The 27564-nt window shown below is 44.0% G+C and overlaps 1 protein-coding gene across 3 annotated transcripts in view; it reads left to right on the top strand.

The window, feature by feature from the left end:
• Positions 1–10292: 10292 nt before the first annotated feature.
• The window catches only part of fgd5a (FYVE, RhoGEF and PH domain containing 5a), a 28409-nt gene continuing 11137 nt past the window's right edge, over positions 10293–27564 (top strand). For 2 of the 3 annotated variants that reach the window (XM_062469700.1, XM_062469683.1), the window contains exons 1-7: positions 10293–10570; positions 12220–15145; positions 19842–19959; positions 21037–21095; positions 21463–21493; positions 24418–24569; positions 24840–24996. In XM_062469700.1, the coding sequence (XP_062325684.1) occupies positions 10561–10570; positions 12220–15145; positions 19842–19959; positions 21037–21095; positions 21463–21493; positions 24418–24569; positions 24840–24996 (3453 nt within the window). In that variant the 5' untranslated portion in view covers positions 10293–10560. The remainder of the gene's footprint in view (positions 10571–12219; positions 15146–19841; positions 19960–21036; positions 21096–21462; positions 21494–24417; positions 24570–24839; positions 24997–27564) is intronic. The other variant, XM_062469691.1, reaches the window with a different exon arrangement.

Genomic DNA, 27564 nt, shown 5'->3' with positions numbered 1-27564 from the left:
CCGGGAAGCAGAGGGTATGGGAGTTTTTACTTACTGTACAATCGAGAGTACAGACTTAGTGTCTCTCGTAAAATGCATGAAACACCATTGACTTCAAAACCTTTTTAAGAGCAGTGGTGCCATTTTAGAGAACATCGGTAATCTTCTCCTTCATGTTTGGAATTTACCATAATCATAATCCTGATGACCATGGTGTCAATGTGTTGATTGGGGTCATACCAATTGAAAGGGATGAACAAGCTGTAAGCTCTCTTGTCATAGGGTTTAGCATTACACACTCATCACTTGTGAGTAGATTTTTCTCTAGCAATGAGAATTGTTAATGAATAGATTCATGCTGGACAGGGGAAACCTGAATGACAGTATGCTCAATTATTTAGTATACTAATTCCCCGGAGTAGATTACGGGTTTTCAAACTGGTAATTACTGCCACAAAGCCAACTGAAATGCTCATTTTTATGTTAATAGCAGCATAATTGTTGTACATCTTACATGAGTAAAAACTGATGAGGGATGAACACTTTGAGAGGATGGGCAGGGGAGAAAGAAATGCAGAACACAGTTAAACAACTCCAAAACTGGTCACTTTGATCCCACAAATGGCATTGCTTTTCCAAAGCATTTCTGTTCATCCTGGCCCGATGCCTTAGATCAGAAAGTGATTCTGATCACTTCAGACTTTCCAAAACCAGTTATAGACAGAGATGCTCTGGACCTCCAGGTGACAGGAGATCTAAAAGGAGTTAACATTCAAGTCACATAGATGGGATTCTGTTAGTCTGAGTTTAATCAATGTGACATGAGCTCCTTATTGATCTTCTCATCCACACAAGCAACAACCCATTGTCAGTATTTTATGATCATGATATACAACTCAAATACCAATGTTGTTTTACAGTCCAAGAGGTTTAACAGCAGTGAAAAGAGTCTATGTACTTAATCAAATTCCAAGATTCTTTTCAGTAAAAGGTGAAACAGTAGATGATAAAGATGTTATGGAAACCAACATTCATCGTGTGGATTACAGGGACTGTTAACAAAATACATCTGCAATGGATATACTGCTCATGATCCTTCCTTCTGGCGTCATTCCACTGGCTGGTACTGTGTTCAGGTTTGTCTGCAGTTGACTGTTTAACCTCTTACACAATTTGACACTTTTAAACACTCTCAACTCTAACTCATGGTAGAAAGATGATTAATGCTATCATTCTTGTTTAAGTTCCAAGGGGACATTTTATATTTGGTTACAACAGTGTGTGCAGACTCATGTTTTGAAATTCCACTGCCCATAAGGTATTGTTTGTTAACAACAACATATTTTACTTAGCTCGGTGCCTCCCTTGGTGATGCTCAAGGTAAAATACTATGGCACTTGTCATGGGAAAGCAATAAAATCATAAATGGTGGTACAAAGCAACATTTGTTATTACGTCTTTGAAATGTTCAGGTTGTGAGAGTCCATGGTGGAACGCACATACGAGTCCCTCAGGAACAGTGGGGATGTGGTAGCTGTTATGGAACAGACTCGGGCTCTCCTCGGGCTTCACTCCAGAGACTCTGGTGGTGGATGGAACCCTGCTCTCCTGAGGTCAGTTCCAGTCGACTCACCTGCTTGGGGCTTCTTCTTCAGAACCAGACAGTTTTAGTCTCCTCTGTCACTCCCCTCGCCCGGTTCACCACCATGCAGAGCAAGAGAGGCTGAAAGAAAGAAACAGAGGTAGGAGGTGTTGGGGGTGGAGAGAGGGAGCGGTTCCCAGAGTAAAAGAGAGGGAGAGAGATAAACTAAAGAGGGAACAGTCTAATCGGGGCAGAACATAAATCAAGCCCATTCTGCGCGCTGTTCCACCAGGGGATACACGCAGTCCCCAGGGAAGTGCTATCACTGAATACACACATTTGAACACATGCTCTGCTGATCACACACACATTAGATCACTTAGGCGTTCGTGCTGAGACGGGCTGTTCCTGTGAAAACCTGATGACTCAGAGAAGGCATTGGTATTCATGCCGGATGTGCCTGGCACTGTCCTCAACATTAGAGGGTACAATCACATTTAATGGCACTCAATACAATTTTAACCCGCCTTTTTGTTGTTGAACTACTTGTCTCACTCAAGGCTGTTTTATCTCATCACTTCTCATCAACAGCTCACACTGGAAGTGGAAACCCAATCAGCATGGCACAGGAAATCATTGAACTCATTTTGAGTTTTTGTTATAGACACTGTCTAGTAAGATGTAACATTTTGAGTTTCATTTTGCCTGAGTATCCTCTTTTAAGAGAAGGTTGTAGATAGGGGCCTACAAGAAACTCAGCATTTTAACCTCTTATCATAAACAACCATGATTCAACCACCCTACTTGAGAGATAAGAAATAATCCTTTGTTATCTGGTATTTGTGTTCACAGTGAGGTATTTTAATCACAGTATTACTTTCCATGCAGTCTTCCATACTCCCTAGGGCCACTTTGAATGGCTGTACAATAAAATTAAACTACCACCAGGCACTTGCTTGGCCAGTCATTAAGACTGATGTAGGGAAGTATCCTCTACAAGTGGCTCTCATGTTTAAATGCTGGACAAGCTCATTTGATTTCAGGGAAACCAGTGAGAGAGAATAAGTAGGGTGTAGATCTATAGTCTGTGTGAAACTTTGCCAAATTACCCATCTGCAAAATATACAACGAACAAGAAGAGTGATTGAATATCTTTGATGCAAATGCTAATTAATAGACATTCTCTCCATCAAGATGAATGGTATGATATTATATCTGTTCATATATATTGATTAGTTGCCTGGGGTGTATTTTCTATTGAATATATGAGTGTGCTTAAGGGGTATGGTCTGTGTGCTGGCTGGCAGTATTCTAATCAGCTTTAGACCCTGCTGTGGCTGCCCTTGTGATGGCTTCCTCTCATCATTCCTGGCTTAATGGATGCACATAAGAGATGAGGCAGAGCCAGCAATGAGGGAGGACATCATCGGACAAATCGTCACCCGAAAAGAACCAGGGGAGCAATGACAAAACTTTACAGCTTTTTCTTATTCATATTTGATCACTGTCATTGAACATGTTTTGTATCGGCCTCATCATGTCTTCTTGATGTCGTGAGAGATCTTTGTTTTTTTATGCTGAAAGACATTTCAGAGCTTTGTGGTGACAGACACTGCTGTGCGCACAGCAGCGTAGCACACAGAGAACTTCATTAGCCTGCTACTATCTGACTGAGACATCTTTTGTTCCATCTCAGTGCCCACCAAGGCCTCATTTCCCCGTCTGTCATCGCTGACAGTCTTCTGGGAAGACACAGTTTGATAAGAAGCCACTCCAGACATAACCTCCTATTTTACATGAGATGTACATGAGAGCTGAGGAGCCCTGTTTAGCTGCCTCAGTCGTTCCTCACCTCCTCACCTGAACAGAGTAATGAAAAGTGCAGTTATGCATGGGCAAATACCATTCCCCATTCCGGCAGAAAAAAGAGGACATTTTGAATGGGATGTTAACAGGTAGACCAGAGGTTTATACAGCAGAATAAGCAACATGAGAATAGGAATTCAATAGCAGGTTTATCCTGAGGGTGGTGTTCTGGATGTTATGGCCTGTTTGCATCTTTGCTTAGCACAAACTGATAATGGAACTCCATAAAAACCTCTGATGAATGGACAGCATCCCTCCTGCTGAGAACACTCCCTCTCAAACAATGCCAGACGTTTTCCATGTGCTGTTTACCACCGTTTTTGGTTTCAGAAATGACATATTTTTTTATTCATCTGGAGAAGGACTTATCAACTGAATACTCATTTACTGTAAGAAACAGAAGAGAGGAGGAACAGGCTCGGCAAAGTGCAACCCTGAGTTCATCAATGGCATATAATCTGTGTCTCTGAAGGTGATGTGTGTCCTCTGAACATCCCCACCAGCATCTGTCCATCACACAGGTCACCAGCCTTGGAACAGATGTTGTTGCCATGGAAACCCAGGGGTCAAAATTCAATCGGCCTACTGATTATCACAATCTTGAGGTGGTAGAGGCTTTTGTAATTGGAATCTTTATTGTTTGAAATAACGAAACCCCCTCCTCCCCCTTGACCCGTGGGTTGTCCACTCTCCCGTCACCCCTCTTTGACCCTGTGGTCCTGTGGCTACAGCCCACACAGAGCCTCTTCAGCAGGACCAGGGCAACGCTGTGTCATTTCACAGTTCATGTAGCCACCATTGTGGCGCCATGGCAGTGCAATAACGGAGAGATTTAAACCCCTACTAACCAAGGAATATCCCCATAAGTAGGCAATAAAGGAGAAATCTATTGAACGGGTCTCAGAAAAGATGAAATGTGCATACCTTGTGTTTGTATAGTGCAGTTTGTGCAGCTACTGTGTATGTGCATGTGTGTCTGTGTGTGTCTGTGCATGTGTGTGTGTGCATGAGTAAGATTTTCAGTGCCTCTTCATTGCCTTCGGTAATGAGGTTAAGTGGCACATGAAGGTGAGGCCCAGGGGGGTTCTGAGCCGCAGCAGCAGACACCACTGTTTCATCCCTGTGCTTTCAGGCTGGCTCCTCTGGCCTCACATCCTGCATTCATCTCACATTCGTCACTCGTCCAGCAATGCCTGTTTCACTCAGATCACTGAGCTCTATTGAGATTAGCCTGACTGTTATTGAGTAATAGATGTGGTGATAAAAGGGAGACCAGTTCACACAGAGTTAATCAAATATGGTTGGTTAGATATGAAATGTATTTAAATTACATCTCTGTCTGAGCTGAAGAATAAAGTACTCTGTCAGGAAACATAAGTATCATCACAGATGCCTCAGTCTCGTGAAATGGCAGTCAGTCTTAATAAAACTACAATGCAATGACAAACTGACCTTAACAGTATTAACATAACATGTCAATTTTGTGGCAACTCGCAGAAGAAAAAGAGAAACAGACATACGGTACTGTCACTTAAAAAGACAAGCTTCACATTTATGTGAAATGCTAATCTGTGCCTACAGAACAAATTTCATCTGTTAATCTTAGGACATTTTAATATATCTGCTTCATTCTTAGACCTTTGCAATGTTTGTGCCATTGGAGCATTGTATTACCTACCATAATGGTGTGAGCCTTTTGTTAAAATAGTGTGATCTGTGAATAAAATGACCAGGAGGGATGTTTAAACGTTTTTCCTCCAGCCTCATACCCTGCTGATGTTCAGTAGTCCATGTCACAACCTAGACACACACACACACATAAACACATAACACATATGAGCATACGATGCATGATGATTTCGCTATCACCATAAAGGAAAATTGAGTGTACCATTTGTGCTGATCTGGTGAGAACACGCTCAGAGCATGAGCACCGAGCATCCCCCTTCCTCCCTGGGGCTCTGGAGCACGTGAAGACCAGAGAGCTTCAGCTCAAACAACCTCAGCAAAACCCTGACCAGAGGCAGGACAACTGCTTTCACTATTCCCCACTGAGTAAACGTGTGTGTGTCTCTGTGTGTGTACGTGTGAGTGTCTGTGTGTTAGCATGTTGACATGAAACACGCTATGTCATTTAGACAGGAATGCCTAAGAGTCTCAGAGGACCCCTGTGGCACGAGGGTCACCTTGCGTCCTTAGGGGACTGTGAGGAGTGGGATGTTGTGTCTTCACGAGGAGATGGAGACATGCAGAGAACTAAGCATGCTTTGATGTAGGACACACAAACGTGTTGAGTTAAAATGACATGGACTGGATGCTACTGTACATACTCAAAGTGCGGGGCTTGTGAGCAAAGGGTCTTGTATTATATTGTGCACAAAAAGTCTTCAAAGTTATTCTGACCTAGATCTCAAATTTCCTGTAAGTCAGTGCCTTGCTTTGATAAAAATAAAATTGTAATTAATTAAAAAACAAAAGCTTTTTTTCCTTGGGCCAAAAAAATAAAGGTGCCGTCAGCCATTGATATTGTCCTATCAGACAGCCCTGAGCACAGAGGAAGTGCTCTGTCTGAGCTGCCAAGACGCCTTGTTTTGGGAGGGGGGCTGGGGATAACAGCTCGCCCTGTTATCTTTGTGTAAAGGTCACGCAGGTCTGACGGAAGAACCAAAAACAACAACCATCTGTGTTTTGTGTTTTCCTCACCGGTGGGCTGGCTCATGCAGGCCACTCTGGGAGTCTGAGCAGACGTCACTGCTCTCAGTCATATCAGCAGGCAGGCAGCATGATGAAAGATGCATTGTCAATGCAATGTGGAAACCCCCCAAATATGTTTTCTTTCTTGCAGCATACTGTATGTGGATGTCTGTTCTTGTTTCTCCAGTGCTCTATTAGTCTTGGTGTTTGTTGAAATATTGGACTTTTGTTTCATTCAGATTCATGAGTTATTGTTTGCGCCATGTGTTCGACATGAGAGCAGTGAGAGGGCTCTGCGGTAGTGTTTCACTGGCTCATTCTACACGCACATGCAAGACATGTTTTGTTTGGGAGTAAAGATATGATTGTGATGTGCTCCACTCTACAGTACACAGGCCGGAAGCACATGTTGTTACAAAGAACTTTGAGTAGCACTGCCATACTCATGTTTGTGTTTTCTTGGCATGCATTTACAAACCAGGAACAAGGAAGTTACATGAGCATTTCATAGTAGTTGGGAATAATGCCAAAATAAAGTATTGTCAATGATATGTATTCACTTGCAGCGATATCTGCATCCTTCCAGTCTCTAGAAGCTGAAAGATGTGAAAACAGTGACAGGAAGAGTAAATACTGGGTTTTTTCATCATCCTGTTGTTATGGAACTGTACAGAATGAGAGCCGGCCCCTGGTCCCATACACACTCTATATGGTGGGGGTACACAACACACACACATACCAAATACACACATTATGTCAAAAACACACATTTACCCTCAGCGGCGGAATCGGTTTTATATTGGAGACAGAAAAGGGACATGATTGCTCAATACAAACAAAAACATGCAGCCAAGAATGAAGATAAATAATAATAATAATAATAATGCTGTAAGACTGAAGGAGAAAGACTGCACAAACCAAACACTCTCTCAGAAGGATAGACCTTTACAGTGTCCATAAATCTATTGAGCTAAAGGCCAGCGGTTAATGTTTTGACTGCGCCATTGTGCTTTATTTTAAAGGCCATGCACAACCTCCTTTACGATGCTCCTTGAATGTTTTATTTTGATCCTATAAATCGCTGTTTTTACAGTTCAGCTTCGAGGATTGTCTTTCTATGAATAGAGAAAAGAGAATAACAAAGTCTGTGTTATCAGAAACTGACCTAGGAGGCTCTGGGCGTTCAGCTAATTACCAAGGATGGAACATGTATTGTGCTGAAATAAATTACATCTGTATCCTAGCTAAGGAAAAACCAGCAGGCACTTAATCTTTATGTTAGTTTATACTGTTTCATATCTTGTAAACAGAATTATATACTGTAGATTACAAAATAATACAACATGCAGTCAGACACTAATACATCAACCTCTTTTTGCATTAGTAACCAAAAAAGTAAAAGGGAGTCTTGAATAAACTATATATGATAATAGAAAGTCCACAGTAAGAGGATGACTACAAAGAAACATGAGGATGGTAAACACCTTAGTAGTACACAAAACAGTCTTGTTGGAGAGGGGGGAGGGGGGGGAATAATGGTCGGCTGTATTGATTGGCTGTAGAGGTCCTCGGGCCTGCAGGGAATTGAGTCTTTATTTGCTATTTTTTTGATGAAGTGCTGACTTCCCAGGTCCACTTTTACTGCAGTACTCTGCTCTAGGCTGTGGTACTGGGGAAAACACAGGGAATATGCCTGTCTTCATATTGTTGGTAAAGGATAGCATAACCTGCTGACACCAGGCTTCTACTCTGACACAGAGAGAAAGGTACCTGAGTTTCACACGCCTGTTTTGTGTCTCTGATTGTTTTAGTCGAGTCTCATGCAAAAAACACCACACAGGTCCAACGAGGGTCAAACCTTAACCTGGCTGAAATCACACACCTACCCTATCTCCTACCTTTCCTGACCAACTATACAATTCTTTGTTTAATGAGTAGTATTTGTTTTCTACATAGAGTCAGACTGTGAAGCTTATGTCAAATAAGCAGGTCTCTAAAGGCTTTGTTTTGAATTCTGCTTTGTGATCAATCAAAGATCAATAGTCAAATCGTTCAGTGCTTGAGTGCAGTCTAACACTTTACCATCCAATAATTACAATGGTGTCCTGGTCAAACCCCCCAACTTAGAATTTCTACATGATTTCTTCAGATATCACACACGCACCAATCCACCTGCTATTTCAAAGAAAAGCTGACCAAGACGTGTCCAACCAATGCACTTTAATGCAGAACATTAGTGGAATTTCAAGCAAAACAAGGGATTACAGTAACTGATTGCATTACAACATCTCATAGCTTTCTGGTGACAAAAACATTCAACATATCTATGTCCACTCTTGGGCAGAGCAGGTGTTACGAAACATCCATAAATGTCTGGGGTCTGGGAACAAGTTGCTGACCCTTTTCCCTAATCAGCTTCCTGTTTGGGGCGGTGGGGGAGCCAGAGGGGTGGCGGGGGTTTGGATCGGTTTGTTCTCTGCTCCTCTGACATGTTTTTCCTGGTGTCTCCACTACTTCTCTCTCCTGCAGTGATGTTGTGTTCCAGATGGAGTGACACAGCAGACAGCACACTCATAATCCAGGAAACCTGTGTCCTCAGACCAAAACATGTTTGTACTGTGAAACATCTGGAGAGACATTTACTACTAAAACCTTTTTCTATCCAAATGAAACAATACAACTGACAGACTGTTATGCTGCCCCACCAATCATTAAAAAAGATTTGTACAAAACAATTCAAAAAGGTCAAATGCACATACAGCACTTTATCAAAGTAATACAACGGGCAGTGCCAGAAGGGCAGGTGTGGGCTATCTTTAGAGGTGCTTTCCAGAGGATTCAATTCCAAAACAAAGGGAAAGCCTCCAGAGCATTACATAGGTGCTACTGACACACATACAACTGAAAACAGGCTATAGGAACATAAACAATCTTAAGCAAAGCAATGTTGGTACTGCATCGTTCTAAACACATCCTCTAAACACAATCTTGTGGACCAGCTTCGTACACTGCATCTGCAAAGATAAACCTAGAGCAAATATTATTTTCAGCAACAAGCCATCTGGACCAAAGCCCTGCAGAGTTTCAACAAAAGATTATTATTTGATTGTACTCCCAGCCCCCATTCCTTTTCTCTTCTCAGTTCTGCTCTGTTGAAAACTCCCAAAGGTCTGCTGCATCATCTGACCTTCAAGTGAGGAGAGGAAAAGAATAGAGGGGAGATCTTCCCGCCAATGTGTGGGTGTTTCACCTGCATTGTGAGATTGTCAAAAAAGTGGCCCCAGGTGACTATCTATTTCTGCCTCCTTCTGTGTTTCAGAAGGTTTTGATGTCCTTGAACAGCCCCAGTATGAATCCCAGTTGGAGGTTTCTCAAAGTTAGTGTCTCCTCCAGCCTTCAGGCACAGCACAGCACCAGTCAATCAGCTCAGATTAGCCTACCTAAGGGGTTAATCTTGCCATCCTTGTCCATCTGTTGCTAAGGAAGTGTTGCCTGTTGTGCAGGAAAAAGGGAGAGCGGTTTCCTGTTATGAAGAGAGGTTTTTAAAGGGTCGCCTTCCTCCAATCATGCAACAGATGCTGAGGCAGGAAACCCGGCCAATAGCAAAAGCTTTTGGTGTCCTAGGGAAACTGTTTTTAGAAATTGTTTTTAGGAATTTTTCTAGGAGTTCCAAGTATTCAGGATGTGTTGTAGTAGCGCATTTGCAACATGATTAATATATTACGTATCCCTTATGATAAATAGGCCTAACTGACAGGGTGACAAGCTGCCAGTTTAAGCAACTATCTTTCAAGGGGTTTAGACAAGAGCAATAGACTGCAAATATGAAAGAGCACATAAAGGAATATAAACTTGCTTACTATTACTAGTTCGTAGGTTTACCTCGTATACTAAGAACATTTGAGTCTACCGAAAAATGCTTTGTTGCATCGAGAACATTATCAGTAGCCGCTAATGAGTGAATTATCTGTAAATTGGCATGGAGATACATAAACTTGTTTGTAAAATCTAAGTAATAGCTATATAATTAATAATACAAAATTATTGGAATCAATATCTTTAACTTTTCATATATCTTTTTGTGGGTTTGGTCAATGGTCCTTGTCCGCGCGCTCTACCCACCTCCCAGGAAGCGGGAGGGAACACGGAACATCCACAGTTGCAATGCATCCTCGAGCGCTCCAGTCGCGCATCGACTGAGGGGGAACACGCTCTCAATGGACAAAAACCTGCTACATTGTAAGAGAAATCGTGATCAAGTGATTATATCGGCAAAGACAAAGAGACAACTGGTGAAACGTAGAATTGAAACAATTCCAATATTTTCATCACCATGTATTCGAAATAAGTTTGACTTTACTCAACGTTTGGATGTACTGTGCTCACCCTCAGAAAAAATGTGGATGGCAAACGGTTGCTATGGTGGATGATGTCCCAAGATGAACACAGGTGCGTAATGTTATCCTTGCATTTAATGCAATAATCAAGCAAGACAGCACCTTATTTACACCTTTTACTTCCTGTTGTTGTTTTACTATGGGCTTTTAGTGTCATAGATAAATTTAGCTTTCCTTTCTTCTTTCCCCTTTTCTTGCTTTCCTGCTTGCGTGTTATTCCAATAATGTTAGTCGAAAATATGAGTGAATATTGTAGCAATATACACTTTTTTACTTCATATGTCATCACAGTGAATAACGCACTTGTGCTCCTGCTTTGACTAGAAGATTGATCATTGATCAGACAGGTTTACTGTTTGATTTAGTCTTACATGACAGGTGTGAGTTATTATGTCAGACAGGGGATAAAACTGGACCTCAAAGTCAAGATGAACTGTGACGGTTGAAAGCAGTGATTAAATGCCCTGTAGTAAGTTGGTCAATTCCTACTGTTGCCTTATGGTCTATGTTGTGTTTGGGGTTTGTGGGCTGAAGTGGATAATAGAGTAATATTTGATTAATTCAAACTAGTCTCACCATAGTAACATTTAGTGTTATGTTTTTAAAGACTGAGATCACATCCTGTATGCTTGGCTCAGTCAAGGTCTTAGTGACTGTCTTTTCCTTTGTTTTTGTAACATTTGTTACAATCAAATTCTTGTTGCATAATTCATATCCTGTTGTTTGCTGAGCGACTGAACCCAGGTTTTCTCCTGGTTTTACTGTTTGACACACTGAAACATCTTTTTCAGCAAGACGTGCGTGTGTTCGTGGCAATTAATAAGAATCACATCATTTGTGTTGTGAAAATGTGTTCTAGCAAGGTTAACTGAGGAGTAAGGGTGCGTTTTTTAAAGTTCTTTCCTTGTGGACTTCCTTTGTGGAGTCTTTTCAGAAGACTCTGCTGAAACAGTCACTGAAAGGAAAGTCACATCTTATATGAAAGTGAAGGGAGAGGAAGAGAAAGAGAAAGACATAAAGCCAGAAAGGAAGATGGAGACAATGAGAGAAAGAGATACATGCTTTAAAGACTAAAGAGAGAAACAGAAAACAGTGAGAAAGAAAGATAGCCCAGAGTGCACACAGGGTTTAATAGGATGTGCGTCAGGGCAGGTACTAAATAACAGGAAGAGAATGCGAGTGTATACGTTGGGTTAAGTAAGGGTGTGTTTTACCTAAATACTTAAAAGTCAGTACTCTGGACAAAGTTATGTGTTATAAAAGCTGCATTGATGGAGAATTTGTTTCACACATACAGTTATTTACATGCAAAACCCACCAGTCAAAATCACAGTATGTCCCTCTGTGCACAAGCCATTGTATTGAATTGCAATGCATGAAGTGTCAGTCATACTGCATGCTGCTTTGCATTTACATCCCAGTGTCCCAGTCAGGGAGATTTCGTTGTGCAACAGTATGTTGTTTTTCCTGCAGATAATGAGCCCTTCAATAGTCTGTATGTCATTGACTATAAGATAAATATATTTCCTCTACATTTGAAAATCAGTTAATTTATCCTTATTGTTTTTTTTTTGTGGTCAATTTTGTGTTAAAATGTACCATGGAATATATATCATAAACAGGAATTAAGTACATTCACTTAAATAACAGGGATTCAACCATGGCCTTTCACAGTTACAACTATCTTTCGTCTCTTTACAGATTACCAGAAACGAGTCCCTCAACCACAGATTCGCAATCATCTAACAATCAAGGTGGAATCAAAGCTGATGCCAAAGCCAGGTCCCTCTGGCCAGGGCCCCAAGCCCCCTGCTGCTCCCAAACCTGGATCCCTGTTTCTGTCAGATCCCCGTGTGGAGGAGGAGGAGCCATGTTCTCATCACAGCATGAGCAATGGAGATGTGAGCTCCTCAGAGGGGGACTCTGAGGAGCCTGGGGGTTCCTCCCAAGAACAGGAGCAGAACAGGGAGGAACCCCCAGGCTCCTCAGAGTCCCCCTCTGAGGAGCCTGGGGCTTCCTCCCCAGAACAGGAGCCAGGAGAGCCACAGGAGAACCCTGAAGTCAGACATGATGACAACGTCAGCTGCGAGGATACAATGGAGGAGGAGCAAAAAGAGAAGGAGGGAGAAAGAGAGGCACAAGAGGATGCTGCTGAAACAGACAGCGCAGGCTCTGTGAATGGTATTAATGCTACTTACGGAGCTGTTGCTGACACTACTGAAAGGGAGAACACTGGCGAAACAGAAGACTTGAACCCACATGAGAGTGACAATGATGACACACTAGTGGAACACTCTGACACTCAAGACTGGGACAACACGTTGACCCAGACACTTCCAGAGTGCAAGGGGACCGGTGAGGAAGGGGAAGAAGAGAGGGGAGGAGAACAGGTTGAAGAACAGGTTAAAGAACAGGGATTTACCGAAGAGACCGAAATCATCGAGCAACCAACAGGAGACCCATGTGAAGGTCTAGTGCAAGAAGACTCTTATCAGTTATCTCTTAGCCAACCAGAATCAGAGAGTAACAATTCTCTTGCGACTGATGACGCCGCCCCACATGGGGATTGTTTGCAGGATGAGGCTGAGGAGGCAGATTTCTCACAAGGCTCAAATGGCTGTTCGCTTCCGACAGTGTGTGAGGAGTATCCCTACGATGTGATTGGCCCTTCAGAGGATGCTGTTGACACATGTGACCCGGCGGAGACGGGTGACTCGGGCGTGTGGCAGCCAGAACGTGCCACAAAGGACCCCTCTGGGCGCTTTCGTTTCACTGCCAGCACAGAGGACGTGTTTGAGCCTTACTCCGTCATAGAGATGGTGCCTGCGGACACAGCCGGTACAGCTGACCCAGAGATGACTCCGGATGACAACTGCAACGATGACAAACCAAGCACTTCAGAGCAGCTGGCGACAGCAGGCACCTCGAATCAAGAACCGTACTATGTGTCATCAGATGATGTCGCAGAGCTAGAAGATAAGCAAAAGCGGTTAGAGGGCGGTGACGTTCGGGAGGGCACTGAGCTCTCCGGCCAGTTCACAGAGGAAGCCAAAGACAGTGAGTCAGTGGATGAATACGCAGACATTGAGGATTCCCTCTGCCCCGAGGCACATGACTTCCAGCAGCTGGAGTATGTCTCATCAGAGGATTATGTGGAGATAGGAGATGATGACGAGGAGGCAGAGGACACAGAGAAAAAGCAGATCAGAGGGAAGACGGCGAGAGAGAGAACGGCCCAGCGAGAGCAGGCTCTCTCCACCAGTCAGAGGAACAGCTGCCAGCCTCGTCTCAGGCTGTGCAACATAACTGTGCCAACGGACCTGGACCTGGGCAGGACCCCTGAACTCACCAACAGGGTGGTCTTTGCCCACACCACTGAGGCCTTTGAGGAGGACATAGAGGAACTGGACTGCCATATTGTGCCTTACTTAGAGGACACCGATTCTGACAGCGAGGAACATATCTATGAGGAGGCAGGGTTTGACTCTGAAGGGGAGAACTTTGTCTCTTTCGACAGGAAGACCATAGTGACAAGGTCGCGGTCCTACTCGGGGAAGGTTCCGGGGTATGTTCCTGAGACGGTTCCCGAGGAGACGGGTACAGAGTACCAGAGCCATGACTACTGCACCGTGGCCTTAGACCAGAACGGAGAACCCCTGAGACGCCCAGAGCAGCCAGAGGTCAACAGACTGATTCCTTCTCTAAAACCTCGCCGCTTCCTCTTATACCCACGTTCCTACTCCGCAGAGGGACGTCAACTGTCATTGGCTGCTCACCTGGACGGTGATCAGTCCCTGAAGGAAGAGGGTAGGCTGAAGAGGAAAGATGACACTCTTTCTCTGCCCTGTGTCATAACTTCCTCTGGGAGTTTCTCTCAGCGCAGCCATCAGTCGTCCAGTGGTGTTTCCACACCAACCTCTCTTGTGGACATCCCGCCACCATTCGAGCTGGCTTACATCACCAAGAGACCTATCACAAAGAGCTCCCCGTCCCTTCTCATCCAGCATGAAACCACCGGCAAGCCCGAGAAGAAAAAGTCCTCATTTAAACGCTTCTTGGCCCTGAAGTTCAGAAGAAAGACAGAGAAAAAAGGTTTCGGAGACGGGAGCATTCGTTCTTCGCGGTCCTCCTCTGAGTCCAGTCACCATGGTCCAGCCAGAGTCTTGGACCTGGACCGTAGGAGCACCAACAGTTCCCCCCAGCTCCAGTCCCGCATGGTGAAGCCCCAGCAGCGCTCTGACCAGCCCACCACCTTCCTCCTCTACAAAGACCCCCAGAGAAGGAAAGGAGATCTCAAGGGATACGGCAGCAGGGGCGTGTCCAGGGTGGAATCTTTTGAGGACCGCTCGCGGCGCCCCCTCATGCCCCTCCCATTGACCAAGCCCCGCTCCATCTCTTTTCCCAGTGCTGACACGTCCGACTACGAGAACATCCCGGCCTTGAACTCTGACTATGAAAACATCCAGATCCCCCCAGGCAGGCCCACCCGAGCCCTGACTGTGACAGAGTTCTTTGAGGACCCCAATCGGATGGTGGCTCCCTCCAATGAGAATGACGGCTATGTGGATATGAACAGCTTCCCTGGGATCGACAGCAAATCCCAGTCGCCTGAGCAGGAGACTGAAAGGTACAGTACAGCACTGGGATGACATAAGGAATATTGGGGGAATCCTTTTGATATCAGTGCCTTTTAGTCAGATCGATCAATGTAACTATATAAAATTGTCTAGTGAGGATATCCAGGGATTAATAATTAGAGCTCCGTGTACTCGCTTGATAGATTCTAGTGTGGAGAATACAGAAAACCACTCAGAACCACTCTCTTCATCATCAGTGGGCTTGTTTGGCCAGATCCTATCAGTTCAATAGCAATCTCAACCTCCAGACCATCTGATAGATAGTGTTAGCTGGGATGAACAGGGAGCACCTGGTTGAGTAGGATTCTCTTTTGTAGAGTGGAATATGTGCAGGATGAGCAGCCTGCTGTGCTGAGCATCGTTGGGTTTGGGAAGATGGACTATGCTTGTGGGAGAGCTTATCTCGCTTTTTCATTTTCTAGATTTGAAGGCAGCATCTGGTGCTGGCTCTCAGTGTGTGTCTGAGGGGATGCTAGAGCTGCCCAAGACTGAATAGCTCATAGAGCGCAGGTTTAGTTATAATGGAATAAGTAATTATGTGTTACAATTAAAAGTGTTAAAGTGTGTATATCGGGGGAGAGAAGGCTGAAAGAAAAATGTGCGTGTGTGTGTGAACGGGAGAAAAAGTTAAAGCAGTTGTGGTTTAATTGCTCTCCTGTACCCAACACTTGCAGTTAAGTTTAGGATCGCTTTTATTCAAGGAGGTTATCCAGGGCATTTCTCTTTCATGGGGCCCTAGAAGGTTGGTGAGAGGTAGGACAAGTTACTAAACAACCTGCATGTACCTCTGTTAGGGCCAGCCCTCCCCACAGCCATCATTACACACCTCTGCTTGATGGCCTGTGTGTTGGTCACAGGGACAGGTCATTACTAGGAGCCTCCAGACAGCCTTTTCAGAGCAGTTCTGCTGAGATTGGCTTAGCTGCCATTTATTGTTATTTCCTGCAGAGCTGTTTATTACACACACATGTAGCCAAGACTTGTTACACAGTGCATGCAGTACTTTCAGTGTAAGTGTGTTTAGATTATATTATCTTACACTGATTGAAATTCATTGTTTAATACTAAATGTGAAGACTCTTGTTTTGTAAATAATGTTTTAAAGCAGGGCTTTAGGTTTACAGTTTAGCACACCTGATTCTAATAATTAGCTCTGGATAAGAGCGTCTGCTAAATGACTAAATGTAGCTGGTTGAAAGGCTGAATCAGGTTAGTTTAAACTGAAATTAAAATGAAAACCTACAGCATGACAGCTCCACAGGGTTGGAAAGCCCTGTGTTAAAGCGATCAAATAAATATATTTCCAGAGCAAAAACCAACAATCTGTTGTGTCTTTAATTGTTGTCTCCTCTGCTGGCTTTTGTGTATCAGTGGAGACATCCCATGCCCTGATCTTGATCAAGGACCTCCTTAGTGCTGGTCTCCACTTGAAAACAGTGTAGCCCAGGTTTGAATCTGGTTCACATCTCAGACAATAGTCTCTCAGTGCAGGCTCTTTTTCTCCTGGTCGATCTGGCTCATTGTGTAGCGAAGTTCTCAAACCTCAGACCACACTCACTGATCCAAGGAGGCCTATCTGTCCTGTTGCCTGGCCCAGCCTCACTTCTTCTGCATTCTCCCTGGAGATGCCTTGGTTGCCTGGCTGCTCGTTCTGCGTGTGTGTGTGTGTGTGTGTGTATGTGTGTGTGTGTGTGTACGTGTCCCCCTCCTAAGCTCCTGCTGAACGGCTGACATTGCCACTGTCCTAGTCCACAGGGCTGATGATGGCAGTGATTTATTGAGAACACATTCAGCAGTCAACACTCTTCTCCGGCCTGCCCATTCAGAAGGGCTGCGCTGTCCTGCTGTCCTGGCCAGAGGAGCCCATAAGGACAGTGCTCTGCTGTGAGACACAGGAGGGATAATATGGACAAAAGCAAGGCAAACAGATACAGAGAAGTAAGATTGCTATTACACTCTACTATAAAGCCAACTCTGAATTCATTCTCTCACACTTGATTAATGAACAGCACTGTTTAAACACGGTTTCAGCATAGATTTTAGGCCAATAAAGAAACATTTTCTTTTGCAAGCATAATACAGAGGTTGGGTAAAGACATAGGCTACACAGTAATGATTTATGCAGGCCTATCCAAGGCAGTGATAATGAAAGCTCCATGCTAAAACAGGCTGCTAGCATATGAGACAGTGTGTGCTAGTGCAGTCTCAGTCTTTTCGGCAAAGCTGTGTTGGACCTAACAGCAGTACAGTTGAACACAGCATTGTCAGTTAGGAAAGTCTGCTTGACGGCACTTTTTCAGAGATGTGTTCAGTGTTCTTTGTGACTTCTCCCTCTGCGGACTACTACCAGGCTACTGCTTTAATGTAGCTCTACTGGAATGTATTATCAACAGACCAAACCCACACAAAGGAGTGCTACTGTGCATGTTAAAGAATCCACTATCTTTTCAAAGGACTACTTTTTTCAGTTGTTGTTTTCCGTTGGACAGTTTGCAACCCCTTTACAGCCCTACGGAGCGGCTTCTAACACTCTACATCTGTAGAAGCTGGAACGTTAGTGGTGGTCAGAGAGTCATCACAAGTGCATTGTTGAACTGGGCGGTGGCTGGGTGCTGGGTGCTGAGGCGAGGTGCCAGGCATGCAGGGTGTGCCGTGGCGGGGCAGCGTGCGGGTCTGCGAGGCCAGGCCTAGTGCCAGGCGCTCGGAGGTCGCTGCCAGGTCATCCCCTGGGAGGAAGCGTCCAGCCTAGGAGCTTCCACTCTGCTGTTTACAGGAAATGCAGGACAAGGGTGGAGAGGTGGCTGGGAGAGACAGGGATAGGAGGGGGGTCAGTAGGGTGGGGTGGAGGTTCCCAGACTCCCCTGTGACTGGAACAACAAAACAAGGTGTGGTGGTGTCAGGAATGTCAGGTCCCCTTCAGAATGGTGCTGTTGTCTTCACTTGGTAATGCGGCAATGTTAAGCCCTTTATCCAGTTAACATCCAGCTAACATTCAGCTAGCGTGACGGTTTAGCTCATTCAGCCTTATTATTACTGGCTTTATAATGAGGCGATGTTGTGGTTGTTGTTGCATAAAGACTAGGGCCTCCTTCATAATGACAGCCACAGTCAGGGCACCAGTTAGGCTAGCTTCTTAGCATTCTGCTTCTTATACTTATACAGCCATGGGGCACACAAAGTCATCATCATAAAGAGCACAGAACAGTTTAAAACAGCTCTTACTCTCTAAAATCCCATCTGCATCCATATCTCCCACGTTGTGTTGGCTAATGAACCCATCTCAGCCATGCATGTTTTCCCATAATAGTGCCATTACAGGCACAAAAAGGCAATTTTGATTGTTCCTAATGGATGTTCTAATGCTAAAGATTTAGCTCAATTAAATTACATATTACAAGTCAACAAATTTACAAAGGTGGCCTAATGTACATTTATTTGTATCAGTTCATGCTATTCTTAATCTAATTTTTAAAAAGTCTAAAAGTAGGTTACACAGTCCTCTATTGCAATACATTTTCTTTTATTCTTTAATAATCTCGAACACAGACCTCACATATATTTGACCTTGCAATATAACAGTTAAAGAAAGCACAATTGGACGCAAATGCACTCCATTACGCAGTTATAGTTAAATTGTATTGCAATTTATAACCGCATTGAAATCTCAACGTGTCCAGGAGACACAGAATCATGACGATAAAGTGGTCGAAGACAAAGATCTGGTGGGCTGGATAAAGAGGGGTTTTCGTTCAATGTTAGTGAGACTGTTGAAGAACGCCCTCTTCAGTCTACTGTATCCCAGAGCTCAGAGGAGGAGAGAGTACGTAGAGCTCTCCAGACATCAGCAGGACCTGCCCACTACTGGGAACCGAGGGAGGTCAGAGATGAGTAATGAATGGTAGATGCCCCCTCCTCCTCAGTCAGAGTAAGGTGTGTGTGCGCGTGTGTTTAGGTGTGTGTGTGTGTGTGTGTGTGTGTGTGTGTGTGTGTGTGTGTGTGTGGGTATGAGCCTCTAGTGTGGTCTGAGCCTCATGAAGGATGACTGTGTCTCAGTGAAGATGAAGTCCAGCTGGGAACTCTCTTAACCCCTGCTCCATCGGAGCTGAAGGAGCCCAGTCAGCTAATAGTCTTTCTCTACTCTGGGGGCTGGTCAAGTCATCAATACAACTAGCTCATTAGGATACTTCTTACCACCTGGTGTGAATGTCCACTTTAAAGTGGATGTCTTGGTGTGTGTGTGTGTGTATGTGCAATCCTCAAACTGCTTAAGTGACTGTGACTTTCTCTGGAGGCACCCTTCTCTACAGCTTTGGTTTCCATTACTATCCCTTACTGTGAACCTGTTCACTACAGGGGCCCATATGACACGCCTCCACTCATGCTCTTAATGTCCTTGCAATCTGCTCCCGGTCGTCCATGCTGCCATGCAGAGGACAGACCCGCACAGCACACATGGAGAAGGAGCGTCTCATTGAAGTGAGATAAAGAGAGACATATAGGAAGCCGTTCAAATACGTTCCAGTGCTGTATATGCTGGCTACATCCAGACGATGGTTCTTCTGAAGATACATATCTCTGGTTCTGCATAGTTATGCGGGTCTTTGTTCCACAGAGCCTTGATTATTCTATTACGGTCTCGGCTCTCCATTTGTTCTTATCTCTCTGTGTCTGTCCTTGTTGTTGCAGTGCCTATACAGAACCCTTCCCAGTGACTGCTGCTCCAGCAGGCCTGTCAGCTGACGAGGACCATGGACGCACCTCTGAAGAGGAGGAGGGGGGCTTGGAGCAGGGCTATGACAGACAGGTGAGGAGAACGTCACACCAAGGCCATAGCCATGGAGTCAACATTGGGGGGGACGAATTACATTTTTTATGATAATTTCGGACAGCGTGCGTGGTTGCCTGTCGTAGCGTAGAACATTTATATTTGTATTTTTATATCAATATATTGGGGGGGACATTCTTACCAGATTTGAATATTGGGGGGGATGTGTCCCCCCCAATACGGCCTTGCATCACACACAATACACAATCACCACTGTATACAACACTATGGGGTTCAACGGCTTGTTTACTGATACTAGAGAAAAAAAACACTTGTGAGTTGGTCTGCCTGAATTAGGAGGAGCCTTTTTCTAGAAGGATTCACAGCCAAACGTGTTTATATGGAACATATCACATGATGTATCCTCTCCAGTTCTGATCCCTGGTCCCTCCTTAGCACTAGTGAGCAACAGCCATTTTACAGCAGTCCAGAGATGGACTCCACCCTGTCTCTCTGCCACAATAATATCAGCCTGGCTCTGACCATGTGACTCACTCTTCCTTGTTTTCTACTTCTTCAAAAGAAAAAACAATCTCAGGGAGAGAAATACTTGAGCCTGTCCCAAAAACTGTGTTCTGGATGAAAGTGTTTTGGTCGCATTCAAAGGAAATAAAGATTAACATGCTATTAGTGTTGTATTTGTAAATGGTTGTCCTGTTGGAAAAAACAACATTCACCAAAGTGAGACCAATGTCGGTAAATCCTTAACTGGCTTCATGTTATGTTAGGGTCTGAATGTTTAGTGGCTGCTGATTAGCCTCTAAATCAATGGGCACATTGTTGTTGCCCTGAACACAGCCACTCATACATAATGCATTTGAATTTAAAGTCATGTATTTGAGAAAGCTTTCACGTCTATGCTGTGCTCTAATGAAATAATCTGTCTTATTTTGACAGTGGAGAATAAAAAAAATAAACGGAATTTGCTTTTCCTCAATCTCCTCAATGCAGCGTAGCTGTTGCTATTAATGTTCCACAGGAAGAAGTGCCCATAGAGAGCCTTTAAACATTAGCTCTGTTCATTCATCTCTTGCTTCTTTCACTCCTGTCACCCAGATTGATGGGCGATCCCGGGCCTTCTACATTGCCAAAGAGCTGGTAGACTCTGAGAGACAGTGAGTATCTTCTGTAATGTATTCACCACCATCTCTGCTTGACGGTGGGCTATTCTCTGTCTCTCACACACACTCTCTCCCTCCCTCACAATCTGGTCTTTCTGTCGGTCTCTCTATTTTTCTCGCTCTCTTTCTCTGCTCTATATCACTGTCTTAGCTAATGCACAAGCCGCGTCCATGGAAAACCTTACTGACAGTTAATTACACAGGTGTATTTTAAACGGTATCAGCACAGGTTCACAAGACAGTTGACTGTTGTTTTCAAATACTGTGCTGTTAATAACTTTTCAAGGAATAGCTGTGATGTTTCTTGAACATTTGAACATATTTCCATTCTAAATGGAGTGTGTGCTGTTCTATTTTTCAGACATGTAAAAGCCCTCAAGCACCTTCAAGAGGTAAGACACCGGAACAAAAGATATTTCAATTTACATTACATTTTGAATCATATTAATTTAGCAAATGCTGTGATTTGCAAGGTAGAATTCAATGTAATAAGTGCATTTTATTATAGAAGGGATCCCTCTGCTTGGAAAATCCCTTATGAATACAAGTACTGTATAGATTACAAAGCCCATTGATGACATCACCTCCTCCGGTGTGTCTGTTCTTAAGCCCTCCTGTCTACAACACCCCTCCCCCTTCCCACTCCCTCCTTTTATCAGTGTTGTTCCAGTAAAGTGGACTTCCTCGTTGTGACAACTCTGGCATAGTCAGCTGCGGGGTAGCCAGTCTGTTGATGATGAAGGGTACACACAGTAGACTGTAGTTGACAAGGCTTCACACATGCACTCAGGTCCATTGCTGCTACAGTACCTGACTGAGAACAATCCGGGAGAGGTCCATACTGTATACTATACTCTGTGTCTTCATCGTATATAAATAGGCTATATAAGATCATATGTGCTAGAGAGTCAGGGCTGAGACATGGGGGGTTTGGACCGAGGGTTATACAGGTCTGAGGACCCAGAGGTGAGTGACTGAGTCCCTGAGGTCAACCATGCATCAAAACCAGCTGTCATCATCTGTTCCCATTATTCCTCATTTGCTGCCTGTCAAGGCCAGTGTCCAGGCCAGATCCCCAAAGAGCTAGGGATGAAAGATGGATTTTTCCCTGAGAAACACACAAAAAAAGGTTTCTAGATATGCCATAGCTGTTACCAATCAATTACATAATATTTTATTAACAAATAAGTCCATATATCCTACACATTTTGGAGGGGCTACAGAAGATGGTATTTGTTGGTGTTGGTACACCGGTGCGTGGGTGCCTGGCTGGGTGTGTCCTGACAGGAGCGGACTGGGGGGCTCCATCAGTCAGACTGTACTGTATAACCTTGAGCAAGGTCATAACCTTAATTACTTATGTGTTCACACCATGATTTATGATTGGCTCATCTAAATATGAAAGTAGTAGGTTTGTGTAAATTGCCGCCATTAAAAAGCTGAGTAATGCAAATACCATGCGTCCCTCAACTCTAATGATCCTATTTAATGTGTCACCACGATAATTATTCAAAAGTTTCCAGTGAAATAGTGTGGACGATTGACAGCCTCACAGTGCTCTGAGATCACCTCTTTTAACATTTTCATAGATTGCCATTTTTACATATTCCTTTGGTCACAGATTCTGAACACTTGCCATGTTTTGAGAGCAGCTGTTTAACCTTGATTTCTTACCGTTTCTCAATAGGCCTAATGTTATTATAGCAGGAAGGAATCCCTTATACCTACCCTTCAAGTGTGACATTCAAGATATTTTCATCACACTGTTGCATAATGCATATAGGTGCCGTACAGGTCCTTGTTATTCTCAAAGGTATAAGAGCAGCAGCCTAACCTATTGGGAATACAGAACATCCCTGAACAGAGGACACATGACTGACGTCTCTTCACCACACCTTTTCTGTGTTGTGAAGAGACGTCATCAGGCTGTATGGAGTTTGCTGTCCATGAGCAGAAACCCCCAGAATCCTAGACAGAGCTCTCTCCAAGGCTCACTCACACAAATATACACACGTACAGTGCACACACAAAAATATAAGGGCACACACAGATATACACACACCCATACACACAGACAGGACACACAGCTAGGGGAAGGACCACCATCAGTGAGTGTAGGGAGAAAACATGCTGGCTATTGTTCCATTGTTTGATAGGGAATAACTAGAATACAAAGACACTCCAGAGCCTGCCCCCAAATGGGAAGTGAAGTTGTGTTTTCAGGGATTATTCTGTAAGGCTTCTCCAATAATAGGTTTTTCTGCGGTTGTACATGGTTGAAGTGCATTCAGTATGGTAGTATGTACACCTCAGTACTATTCCTCTGCACCTCTCATTAGACCCTTGACCTTCTGAGTATCACCCTCCCTCTAGTTTGACCATCTTTAACTGGCTGTGCAACAGACTGGTTAGCATTCTCAATCAACCTGCCGGGTTTAATCCAACTACAGTATAGATGAGCCTGGTTGAAAGCAGATGAGAGAATCTGAGGGTAAAGCTCCCCTGGTGGACTGAGGCTTTAGTGAGCTGTGTCTGGGCCAGGCCAGGACAGCAGCGTGTCCATCCCATGGGGGAGAGTCAGAGGAGCAGCTCTGATCCACGGCAGCAGTGATGAATGCTAACTCAGACACGATCGATAGCACATGATGAACGGGTGGCAGTAAAGCACACAGTGTCACCATATTATCTCGTTCACTCGGCGGAGCGTATGTCTCTGTTTGTCTTATGTCTGTGCCTTTCTCCAAACTGAAATTGATTAGGTCCAGATGGGCGTCCTTGTAGACACATTATGGCTTTGTACTATCTACGCTCTGAGATATCAGACAGCTACACCCGGTCAGACAATAGATATTTGTTAAGCATTTTGACACATTCAATCAATTTTGGGGAGGTTTCTTCGGTTTTTCCAAGTCTTGGAGTAGATAAACAACATTTGTTAAGGGTATTCACGTCTATTGAAGGGCCATTATTCCTATGAAGTATTAACTTGTGTGGTCCCTACCTCAAAGTAGGCTGGTCTACGAGTGCTTTTATCAACACTGCAGCAGTGACCAGCAAGACACCATTATGCAACACAACACCTGGTATTCCTTTCAAGCCAAACACCCGTTTTCCTGAGTGTCTGGACCGAGCCCAAGAGGGAGGAGCCCTGAGGTGACGGTGGATTAGAGGGACAGGAAGGATGTTTAGGAGGACTGAACCAACCTTCCTTCCCTTTGTGATTTCCTCTCCCCTCCCTTCCCTACCTGCCTTACTCCCCAATCTCTCCCGTTCCCTCCATCTTGGCCCGTCTTCCCTTTCCCCTCTCCTTCTGCAGGACTTCAGGGAAGCCGTGAAGGCCGCAGTGGGGGACTATGGGGAGCCCGTGATGGGGGAGCACAGGCTGGGGGAGATACTGGGCATGCTCCCTGAGGTCTACACTCTTCACAGCAACATCCTCAATGAGCTGGAGGCTCGCATCAAACAATGGTGAAACACTGTATTACACAGACCTAGATCGCTCACAGGGCATGAAATTACACTTCTGTAAATCTACATACAGCTATAGGAAGCACAGGACTGACGTTTCAGCAAAAACTCCTCTGCTTGAAACAGCATTGAGTAAAAGAATGTATGCTCTTTTCTATTTGGGACAAACTTATATGTTTCTCCAACCACCCTATGAAATTATTTTCACTGAAATTGATCATAAATTATTGCATCATAGAAACTTGAATTCTGCCCTTTGCTCTTCTCTAGGGAGGAGAGTCAGAGGGTTGTTGATGTCATCTTGTCACGTCGAGAGGACTTTGCTGTGTTTTCGGACTACATATCTGAGTATGACCGCAGCATGTCTCTGCTGGAGGAGAGCTGCAGGCTGTGCCCTGCCTTTGCTGCCGTCACCAAGCAGTACGAGGTAAGATGCCACAACTACACCACAAACCTGAAGGCTCACAGAAAGAAAGTGAGGTCTGTGTAAATAACTTGTAGGACGATGTTGAATGCGGACAGGAACTTTTACATCCACTATCCAGCTGATTCAACATATACCCCCCTATTTTGACGATCTGAAACGCAAGTACCAAACCGCAAAGCGCAAGTAACTTTGTGGGCGGGACGCCGGCTCGGTTGCTATTTTGCCGGCGGGATAAATGACTTTGCGCCTGGCGCAAATATAAAATGGGTACGTCCGAAGTAGCTATATTACTAATGGGTGTGGTTTGGGCGTAACGTGCAATAAACCAATCAGAGCGTCATCTCACATTCCCTTTAAGAGCAGCGCTTGTTCCATGGCGGATTGCTATTATAACGGCGGATTTGCCAGGCGCACGCCAGGAGCGGTTCACAGCCAAGGAGACCGACGTTCTAGTCAGGGCCGTAACAGATAGACAAGTGACATTGTATGGGAAAGGCAGAGCAGTTTTCTCATTGCACTAAATTGCCTGCTCATGCTGCTCATTCAAATTCTTATTCTTATTTTTATATAGCCTACCCTATATTTTATTTTTTAAATTGTTTGGTTCTTGGAATTAGTTTAACTATTGTACTTTTTTACTTAATTGAAGACCCGTATATGTTTATTGTTTGCACCTTCCTGCCACAGTAAATTCCGTGTTTGTGTAACATAGGCTACATGGCGAATAAACCGAATTCTGATTCTGATGGAGATGGGAGAAGAAACCCACCCAAATTAGCTTCGGTTAAACAGGCGTGGGAGAAAATTGGCACAATTGTTACAAATCATGTTCACATACATAGAGATTTCTCATGAAAATCTTTTTATAATCATTGAAGAAATGTAACACGCCATAAATCAAAACAATGTAACGTAGCTTCGCAGAAAGAAGACCCTGGCCTCGCCAGCAGTGTGCACGGACCAAGCTTGCGCCCTTAAAATAGCATCTGAATAATGCGCCATTGACTTTAGACCACGTTTTTCCTGGTCAGTGGCGGAATTGTTTTTCGGAAACTGCAAAATAGCACCAGGGAACGTTTGCGCCGGAATACGCCTCCTTTTTCGCTGAACCGCCCACGGGAGCGCAAGGTCATTTCGACGTGCGTCTGTGGAGGGAAAAGTCAGCTTTGCGTCGAGTGCAAACTAGGAATGATACTTGCGTCGTTGACAAAGTCAATTGCGCTGGGTGCAAGATAGAATCAAAGACTAACCGTTTTATAATAGTAATTATAAAAAAAGAGTTTTTATAATTACATTTGCCAAACTACGATGAGACAGATTCAGGAATTGACGCACTTGCTTGTTTCATGCAGGTTATCTTTGGTCATTTGGAGTACATTTCGCAATATCTCGTCTTGTGGAAGGATCTAACGAAGACTTTATTTAGACAGGGTTTTCTTCTTGTATTGTCCATGCGGGTGAGGATGTGTCACTCAGAATCCACAGGGAGTTACTGTCCTTTCCTACCCATCTCTATCCTGCTCACCTACAGAACTGACCTTTTCACTGCCTCATGTTCTATAGCTCTCAAATACCCGAAACTGATTTTGTTTGTTTTTTTACACTTTATCCTAGCCATCACCTGTGAGAGTGTAAATAAGGATTTGTTGGAAAACTACAACTCCCATGTTGAGGAAAACATGAATGATTCTCCTAATGATGACAACAGGGTATATTATAAATTGCAGGTAGTAACTACAGGATATTGACAGCCAGATAATTCACTGGGATCTAGCCATCATCATTATTTCCATTCAGGCTTCTGCTGTCGTAGAATTGATTCAGTGTTTAGGAACGAGATATCTCTCTCTGGTCTCCAGGTCACATTGATAAGAACATTTCTCGAGTTACCTTTTTTAATGAATTAAAGAATTGCCAGTATCATTTGCTTGTGTAAAGCAGACTGTATCTAACGGGCTGATATCTACAGTAGTTGTCTATCTTAGCTTTTGATTAATTCAGTTATGTTAATGTGCGCAGGATTCATTAGCCTGGGCTGTGTGGTGTAGTTGGTATGTTGCCCAGGACATTTCCCCAGTACTGTGACCCAGACCACCCACAGATATGGAAAACCTACATATGGATGAAACAGGGGTGCTGAGCTATATTTTAATTCGCCATGATCGCTGATACGCATTTCTATAGCGATAAGAAACGCAGCCTGACAAGGAACCAACTGTCTGGGGTCATGAATATTCAGCAGCAGCTTCCCTCACCAGAGATACTGGGGCTGGTCAATACTGAGAGATACTGGTCAATGTATACATTTACATTTACATTTATTCATTTAGCAGACGCTTTTATCCAAAGCGACTTCCAAGAGAGAGCTTTACAAAGTGCATAGGTCACTGATCATAACAACGAGATAGCCACAAAACATTGCGAGTAGCCAAAACATGAAGCACACATTGTGAACAACCAAAATAAGTGCCAAAGGGAAGAACCATAAGAGCATGTAGTTAAACAAGTTACAATTAAACAACATGAACTGCTATAAGTGCAAGTGTACCTGTGAAAAAACAAAAACAA

Source organism: Osmerus eperlanus, chromosome 1 (assembly GCF_963692335.1).
Source record: "Osmerus eperlanus chromosome 1, fOsmEpe2.1, whole genome shotgun sequence".
NCBI lineage: Eukaryota > Metazoa > Chordata > Actinopteri > Osmeriformes > Osmeridae > Osmerus > Osmerus eperlanus.
The sequence above is the reverse complement of the archived record's forward strand: the minus strand, read 5'-3'. Positions and strand labels throughout refer to the sequence as shown.